The following is a 9,411-nucleotide window of genomic DNA, read 5'->3' as shown; positions in this document are numbered from 1 at the left end:
AATAATAATAATAGTAATAATAATAATAAAAGTTACTGTTATTAAAATGTTATTAAATTGTATTACATATTAAGTAACTACTTACAAAATATATGAATGCTGCTTTTTTTATTTAAATGAGTACCATCTAGTTCTCATTATAATTTATATGATGTATATATGAATAATAATAATAATAATAATAATAATAATAATAATAATAATAAAAGTTACTGTTATTAAAATGTTATTAAATTGTATTACATATTAAGTAACTACTTACAAAATATATGAATGCTGCTTTTTTTATTTAAATGAGTACCATCTAGTTCTCATTTCTGGAATAAAAATGTCCCTTTTTTAGTCTAATTTTGTCTAAAAAAAATAGTCTGATTAGGTAATGGATCACAAAAGATCTGGGTTCATTTGTCACACTTGAAAGAGAAGGTCAGGTTGTGTGCAGTGCATTATGGGATGGTGGGTTGTGTAATGCAGAAGTGGTAAAGGTTGAGAAATGTCTCTCTGTTGTGAAGCAGTGTTTCTGCGCTGATCCAGCAGATGGAGCTGAAACACTGATGCTCTGCTCTCTAAACTGTAGCCACATATGAGCATACATGTTAAGAAATATGCACTAATTTGACTAATTGATTACTTTTATTACCCTCTGCTTCATTAATATTTCAGTCAGGGTCATCGGAGGCTGCGTCCGCTCTCCTCATCTTCAGATGAAATACTGCGCATATGGATTTAGATCTCTCATCTCTGAGATTCATAATGCATACGAGGGATCAGATGGGAGTGTGTCAACAGAAGTTCAGAGAGACGCTGAGGTCCAGTGTGGAGCGGCTGACCTCTCGTTATCTCGTCATCAAAGAGGGACAGAGCATGATATCTGTAGTCAGTATGACCAGTCAGCCCTCAAGGGAATGTTTGATAATATAACACGCAATGCAGAGCATCTTTTACACGGTTTAGCACTTTTTCTTCTTGGGTTTTCAGATGTGTTTTTGTTTCTACCTCGAGCGTTCATATTGATCATGCACTTCTCAGCTCTGAAAAACACTAAACACACTTAGAAAGCTCTAAAACGGCAGGCCGGATGATTTGTGCAATGTTTCAGACTATCGTTTTTGTCCTTATTCACTGATAATCAGATATAGTGAATAGTGGATGCCAGTTACATCAAATGTCATTTAATGCAAGTCATAGTAAATTTCTTTCTTTCTTTCTTTCTTTCTTTAAATGTTAAAGTTTTAATTTATAAAACTTATAAATGTATACGTTTTATAAATGTCTGATTTTTTGAGATTATGCTCATGAAAAACTGTTGAAGTTTATGTCTCCTAATTCTAAGCATTATAATAAATATTAGTATTAATATAAATGCACATTTATTAATTATAATAGTAATATTTGTATGTAATATTTTTTATGAAGTAATATTTTAGATTTGCACATTTCTGCCTTCTACAATGGACAGGTGTGTGTGTGTGTGTGTGTGTGCAAAATGAGTGTGTGTGTGTGTGTGTATTAGTGTGTGTGTGTGTGTGTGTTAGTGTGTATGTGTGTGTTAGAGCCCGACCGATATATCGTTTAGCCGATATTATCGGCCGGTATGAGCCTGTCGCCATTGCATGATGATATGATGAATGAATGGCTCATTTTTAACAGCAGATTCAGTGACACTAGAGCTGATCTGCGCATCACGGCACGCTTCTGTGGCGCCTTAAAGCCTGTGTTACGGCCACCAGAGCTGATCGCGGCTGGACTGGTGTTTATACCGGCCGCTCCGTGGCCCAGTCAGTACATATATATTTAGACTGTGTCTGTGAATATTAAACGGCAAAAGACGATTTAAATACGAATGTCCTGCATGTTCATTTGATTACCAGAAAATACACAACACCGAGTTTGTGAAAAAATATATATTATTAATTATTATTATTTATTCATTTTAGATGTTTACATTTGGAAAAGCTGTGCTTCCTGCATAAACCAGCCATAAATTGTTAAATACCCTGCCTCCACTATATAGGCCTATGTTTGTCACATCATTATAAGCGTTTGATCATCACATTTGAGTTATCATTGCAAAAAATGTGTTTATGTATATATATTCTGTTTATGTAGGCTATATACTGTATTCTATATACAGTACCAGTCAAAAGTTTGGACACACGAATGGGAAGTGTGTCCAAACTTTTGACTATACTGTACTATAATATAGCCTACACATAAAGAATATCGGCCGATATATCGGTATCGGGACTTTTTTACTCCCTAATATCGGTATCGGCATCGGCCCCCAAAAAACCCATATCGGTCGGGCTCTAGTGTGTGTGTGTGTGTGTGTGTGTATGTGTGTGTGTGCTATCCAAATCCTCTGTTGTTTTCCAGGGTGGGATTCATTAGCATGGCTCTATTTTGGGAATCTGTGTCATGGTAAACTGAGAATGAGATGGATGTGCTGTAGAGTTGATTTATCTTTGATTTACCGTCACATTCTGCCCGAGATCTTCTTCTAGCATTTCCCAGCTTGCTCAGTAACCAATCAGGACTCTCCCGAGAGCGAGTCGAGTCTAGCACTTCCTCACATTCCCGTTTGGGATGAACTGATGCTAAAATGTGCAGTGTTTAGTCTTATAGCACAGGCTGGTCTGGGTGGAGCTGCTGAGAGTCCACACCTCCAAAGCAAACCTCATGTCCCCAATTCCAGCATCAGCATTGCCTTTTAGGAAGATTTAGGCTTTAGAAAGCACTGAAATGGTTATGTTTGTTGCACAAGCAAGGGAAGAGAAGGGTTAAGAGACTGCCTCGTCTATTTCTGTCTCGGATCAGTCGGCCTTGCTCACAATTAGTGGCTAATGAAATGCTAATGAAAGGGAAATGGATTGTGGCTCAGAAAGCAGAAGCACCAATCCAATGATATTTGAGAGATGTTTAGCTTTTCATAAAGATAACCACACAACCGCATAGTCTTAGCTGTGAAGGTTTGCAGCACAGTGTGCAAGTGCACCTTTGTGAAAAATAAGTTTACTTCAGCAAACTTTTAGAAAGAGGACTTATTATAGAGGTAATATGCTTTAAAAGAATACTTAAGTGTGAACTGAATGTATTGTTTTCAGACACTGCATGTAATTTTTTTACAATTAAATGAAAATGTGTTATAGTTGAACTTGTCCTTTTTTGACCCACATAATTAGGACTTCAGAATAGTAATGATCAAGTTGCAATTTAGTTAATTTAAAATATTAAATTAAATGTAATATCTAACAACACACTACAGTAAACATTATATTCAAGTACTTTACATGTGCTTTAGTACGTTAGTCAACACTAAATCTAAATAAGTGTACTTGAAAGCATGACAAAAGATTATTAAAACAATGACTTAAAATGTACTTCGATGTTTTATTTTGACATTATTACAAAGTGCACTTTTTAAAAGTCTACTTAAGCGTGTTAAGAAACAGTCATGAAAGTTTCTCTCTTCAAGTGCACTTAAGTGGCCTTGTGGTTCATTAATATTGCATTATCTGCAAGTAGTTTTGTTAGCTATTTTTAAGATTTGAAGTACACGACAAGTGCACATTGAATATAATTAAGCGCACATAGGATAAATAGTGAGCTTAATGCTCTTAATTGGATCGTTTATCTCAGCTGTGTTTGGAGTAAGTATAAATACACATTAGACTGTCGGACGTAACAAAACCACTGCTTTGTTGACGTTTGTTTTTGGTTGTTTTATTACTTTATTATCTAAAAGAGTAGAAAAAACACTAATATGTTTAATTTTATTGAAACATCATTGTTATCTGATAGACAGTGTTAACTGCTAGCTCTGGAGAAATTAAGTTTAGAAGGTCGGGATCTTATTCTCTGGTCAGGTAAGGTTTGGTAAAAGCGCTCTAATGCAGTGTAGATGCTGGAATCCCAGTTGTTTTGCATTAGCGAAATGTAAAGTATGTCAGGGTTGCACAGCGAGAGACCTTCCACACATAGCTCCTGCTTGACCATTGTTTTGCCGCTGCACTGATAGACATTGCAAGTATCAGACGGTTGCATAACTTCATGTTGAGATCCACCAAGGCTGCATTTATTTGACTACAAATACAGAAAAATACAATAATATTGTGAAATATTTTTACAATTTCAAGTAAGTGTTTTCTATGTGAATATATGTTAAGCTGTAATTTATTTCTGTGATCAAAGTTGAATTTTCAGCATCATTACTCCAGTCTTCAGTGTCACATGATCTTCAGAAATCATTCTAATATGCTGATTTGCTGCTCAAGAAAGATTTCTGATTATTATCAATGTTGAAAACAGTTGTGCTGCTCAATATTTTTGTGGAAACAGATTTTATTTTTCAGGATTCAAAGATGAATAGAAAGTTCAAAAGAACAGCATTTATTTAAAACAGAAATGTTTTATAACATTATAAATGTCTTTACTGTCACTTTTGATAAATTTTATGCGTCCTTGATGAATACAACTATTAATTTCTATCAAAAAAAAAAAAACTACCGACACCAGACTTTTAAAAGGTATTGTATGAACTTTAAAAAGGTAGTATCATGTCAATTATAAATTTTTACTACATAAAAGCATCAGTTTTAGTTCAGTTTTAGAGTCTAAGTTTGATACAAGTGTCCAAAAAATGCTTTTTGCGTATCATGCAAATATGAAAACCTAAAACGCACAACATATGGTGGTGATAAATCATTCATGCTGTGATCCACAGAAATCTCAGCTCGTACATGATCAGCAGCATTTAATAGTTACAGTCTGTAAGCATTAGGCTATATAACGCTCAAAGCTTACTCTATTTGTGCAATGTGACACAAACTTTAGTTCCTAAGTTCAAAGTGCAGATTCTCAATATGACTTTTGTTCCCAGGATGCATATTGCTGTGCATTAATGGTTATATGCTGACGACTTCACGTCTCGGTCAAGTGCATGCTAATCTTCATGGTTTAGGCATCCTTATCAGCAGCAGCAGACAAGAGAGGAACTTATCCAGAAACCACAGCCGTAACTTCAGCTCGTTTCACCCCATGCACATACAGCTGGGTGGGCAGACGTGTTGATGCTTGTTTCTGACAGATACATAGGAAAAGCCGTTGTTCATGTTGCGAGGAATTATCTGAGAGTTTCACAAATGGCGGAAGCCGAAGAAGATCCGCCGGTTGAAAACCCTCATGGTCTTCTGTGGACGCTCTTCACCAGGTACTCGCTTCTTCTGAGGCAATCAAACAATGAGCATTTTCAGTAAGTAGTGGTGTGGTTTCACAGAACTGGATATTGAGCTCTATGTTGGCGTGTTTGCAAAGGAGAACTTGGCAGGTTGAAAAATGTTGCTTTTCTGGGATCAGCTCAGATAGACTCAAGCCTGAGCTATTTTGAGCATTTCTAATGTCATTTCTTTGGAGCATTTTCACAATTCCGCTTGTACAATTAGGGAGTTGTTTAACCACAAATGACATGTTCATTTACGCAACCTAATTGTTCAAGTTCCATATTTCTTTGAATTACAAAATCAAATGTTTGGCAGACTGTCCAAGCAGTGCAGATTATTACTGTTGAATCGGGAATGCTGAATCCCTGACAATTTTCAAGCGACAGCTGAAAACTCATCTCTTTCGACGCTACTTGACTTCATCCTAAATTTAAAAAAAATTCCTTCCCTTTCTAGCTTGTACTTATTTGAACAAATTCCTGAAACTTGGTATTACAAGCACTTCCTGTGTCTGTTTGCCTCTTTAAGAAGAATCGCTTTATGTATTCCCCAATTGTAAATCGCTTTGGATAAAAGCGTCTGCAAAATGACTAAATGTAAATGTATATTTTTGTCATTTATCTGTTCTGTTATTTCATGCCCTGGAGAGATTGTATTGGTCAACAGAGTTAAGGTGTGTTCACTTTTACTATTATTTAACAATATTTTGTTGGTGAATCAGTCATTTTAGTAGGAATTTGCGTGCAAGTATAGCAAGAGTATGAAAGATCTCCACACAGTTTTGCAACGGCTTCAAGTTGGTCAAGCGAATTTGTTGCGCTGACCAACAGAAAGCTGCTTGGTTTGAAAGTGACTTCTGTGTGATCTGTGCTTCATGCATCACCAAGCTATTAAAAAAGCCCCTTTTTTGCCCACAAAGTTTCACCTAAACATTGCTGATGTGACCACACCTTTAGAAGTAAAGATTCTTTGTTGATATATATCCAATATATATTTTTTTAAGAAAACATTCACTGTGCCGCGGCATCTACACGTTTGCGTCACTGCTTTCGCAAGCTTTTCTCTCACCTGTAGAGGCAGTGAAAGCCTCCTCTGTCTGCCTCCCTGCCCTTGGTTTTTTGCCCTCCTGGACAAACGCAGCCTGTGAAGACTCAGCGCTCACACAGGCCTCGTTATTTCACCACTCCCACCTACAACCTGACGTCCGTGCCTCATTTTAGAAAGCAGTCTCTTTTTCCAGAATTTATTTCAGGCTGACCTTTTAAGGCTTATGCAGTAATAATTGAAGGCTGACGCTAGTGTTTGGATTGAAAGAAGCAGCCAGTATATTAACCGCGCTGAACACTTTTAGCATTTTGACCTTCATTTATATGCTTCATGGATGCCTAGAAATAAGCTGACGTCTATGTATGCTGGTGACTTCTATGCATATACTGTATATATAAATATAGAGGGTATGCATGCTTATTTTTATTTTATATATTAGCAGAAAAGCTAAAGAGAGCCCATGCATGGAGCCAGAGAGGCTGCGAGTCTCTAGCATGTGTTCGTCTGTCTTGGCATGCTGTTAAATGACTAAAATACTAGTCCTGGGGCCAGACTGGCCCTTCTGGCTTCCCAGTGTCGAGTCTGAACATGCCTTCGAGCTCTGCAGAAAAATTCCAGCCTGATGTTCCACTCTAAATTACATTGTCATAACATGAATTGCTGCACAGCAGCAGCATCCAGTACGTCATGACTTCGTCAAAGCATGCGGTGAAGCAACCTGTTAAGGATAAGCTTCATTGGTAGTTGGCATATCGAGTGGTTATAGCGGTGCCATGCACCGTAATCAATATAGAAGTATTAAAAAACAAACAAACAAAAAAACACATTTTGTTCATGCTAATATGCATTCATTTTATGACCATATCAGTGCAATTGATATACTATTATAGTTTGTTGTTAATATCCAATTAAAATTAATTGTAATTTAAAAAATATGTAGTTTTAATAATATGACATGTTTTGTTTTTAAGTTTTAATCATTAGCTTTAGTTTATTTCCTTCTGGCTTCCCAGTGTCGAGTCTGAACATGCCTTCGAGCTCTGCAGAAAAATTCCAGCCTGATGTTCCACTCTAAATTACATTGTCATAACATGAATTGCTGCACAGCAGCAGCATCCAGTACGTCATGACTTCGTCAAAGCATGCGGTGAAGCAACCTGTTAAGGATAAGCTTCATTGGTAGTTGGCATATCGAGTGGTTATAGCGGTGCCATGCACCGTAATCAATATAGAAGTATTAAAAAACAAACAAACAAAAAAACACATTTTGTTCATGCTAATATGCATTCATTTTATGACCATATCAGTGCAATTGATATACTATTATAGTTTGTTGTTAATATTCAATTAAAATTAATTGTAATTTAAAAAATATGTAGTTTTAATAATATGACGTTTTGTTTTTAAGTTTTAATCATTAGCTTTAGTTTATTTACATTGAGATATTTTAGCAAATAAACTAAATAAAAATGAGAAATGTTGCCTTAGCAACTAGTTGAAATATATATATTTTTTTTAATATTTGATTTTTTTTATTATTATTATTATTATTTGTGTGTGTTTGTAAAATCACACCTCAAGATTATTTATACATCCTTTAATTGAACTTGGCACAATGTTATTATTTTTTTTTTTTTAAAACATCATGTTACTGATACAGTATATAGCCTAATGTAAGATGTTTATATGTATGTATTTACTTATCTATTTCAATTATAAAAATGCCATGCAAAATGCATACAAATTATTTTTGAAACTTTAAAATAGTTTAGTCTTAGAATGGTAGACAATGAGGTTTCCAGTGAGGAGAAAGCTGTACATTTTCAGATACGTGATGAATATAGTGGAAAAGCATATGTATAGATGCATTATATTATTCCAGTAGAAATACAGGAATCATATCTGTGTTTTGGGGGGAAATCCAGTTCTACTGTCCCCAGATGGAGCACATGGTTTTCTGCCTCCAGTGTGTGTGAGAGTCACATGCATGAGGTTTCCTACATTCCAAATATTGTGCCTTGGCCCCTCCCATCCGTTCTGCGATTGGCCAGAAGTTCAGCTGCAGGAGAAGCACAGCAGAGCAAACTCTGGGTTCACTTGATCAGAATCTATGATCGCGTTCAGAGGAGTTTGGAAACATGGTCGGAGATGACAGCGCGCTCGCGCAGAGATCCCCCAAAAACGGATTAAGCTGTAAAATGGTCCTTCAGGCGGTTGGCAAAGTGCTGAGGTATTATCTGTCTCCTGTGCTCCTCTAAGGACTGCAATGATTTCTCTCTCAAGTTCTTCGCAGTGCACTGTGTTGGAATGCGATGGAATGGAACTTTACACTAACTTTTCATTGTTAGCAGCGCACCTTTATTGTGCGTGTAATTTGCATGTTTGCCAGGTTTCTTCAGGCTGTAATGATATACTATCTTTCCCCGCGGGGCTCATATAGATAAGTTATTATTAGACAATTGCGGCTGGGCCAGTGCGGTTATCGCTGTGTCAGTGGACCAAAAGGTGCACCGGTATTTTTAGACACCATATACACCGTTTATATATAAATTATGCCAAAAGTGCTTTATAAAGTGCCCAAAAAAAGCATATATAATATATATCAACAACACAAACAGTGAATGCAGGTCAACAAAGCGGGACTAAACTCATCACTAGATGGACTTAGAATAAATACCATATATATATATCAATAAACAATAAGTTAATTAAGAGACTTACGTTTTAGACACCATATTGCTTGTTTTTGCTCTATTTCGCCAACAAAAATCAAATCATACAGCCACAGTGCTGTTTTGTGTCTCTGAGCAACATGACAGTGTTTCGTTCCTGAATGAATCAACCGTTTAAATGATTCGGTTCAATCGCAATGACTCACTTATTAAAAGTGATTTGCTGCCACCTGCTGGCGGTTTTAATTTCACATTTTGGCTTTTTCTTTCCTTTTTCTTTCTTTTTTTCTTTTTTTTTTTACATTTTTTTCTTTTTTTTCATGTTTTAAATCATTTCAAATATCAGTATTCAACGTTTTATGTTTAATATATCAAAACATTATTTATGCATTTGCAATTGCAGGTTAAATGCATTCATGTCTTGCATTAAACAAAATACATGTGTGTAAATACATCTAAATGCCACTTCAGAT

At 35.9% G+C, this 9,411-nt stretch overlaps 1 protein-coding gene across 1 annotated transcript in view; it reads left to right on the top strand.

The window, feature by feature from the left end:
• Nucleotides 1-8,362: 8,362 nt before the first annotated feature.
• mob2b (MOB kinase activator 2b) overlaps nt 8,363-9,411 on the top strand; it is a 14,850-nt gene continuing 13,801 nt past the window's right edge. Inside the window, exon 1 of the mRNA XM_016491534.1 lies at nt 8,363-8,512. Coding sequence (XP_016347020.1) covers nt 8,405-8,512 — 108 coding nt within the window. The 5' untranslated portion in view covers nt 8,363-8,404. The remainder of the gene's footprint in view (nt 8,513-9,411) is intronic.

The sequence above is a fragment of the Sinocyclocheilus anshuiensis genome, unplaced genomic scaffold, assembly GCF_001515605.1.
Source record: "Sinocyclocheilus anshuiensis isolate Anshui unplaced genomic scaffold, SAMN03320099.WGS_v1.1 scaffold1082, whole genome shotgun sequence".
NCBI classification, from domain to species: Eukaryota; Metazoa; Chordata; class Actinopteri; order Cypriniformes; family Cyprinidae; genus Sinocyclocheilus; species Sinocyclocheilus anshuiensis.
Note: the sequence above shows the minus strand (reverse complement) of the source record. Positions and strands in the feature narration are given on the sequence as shown.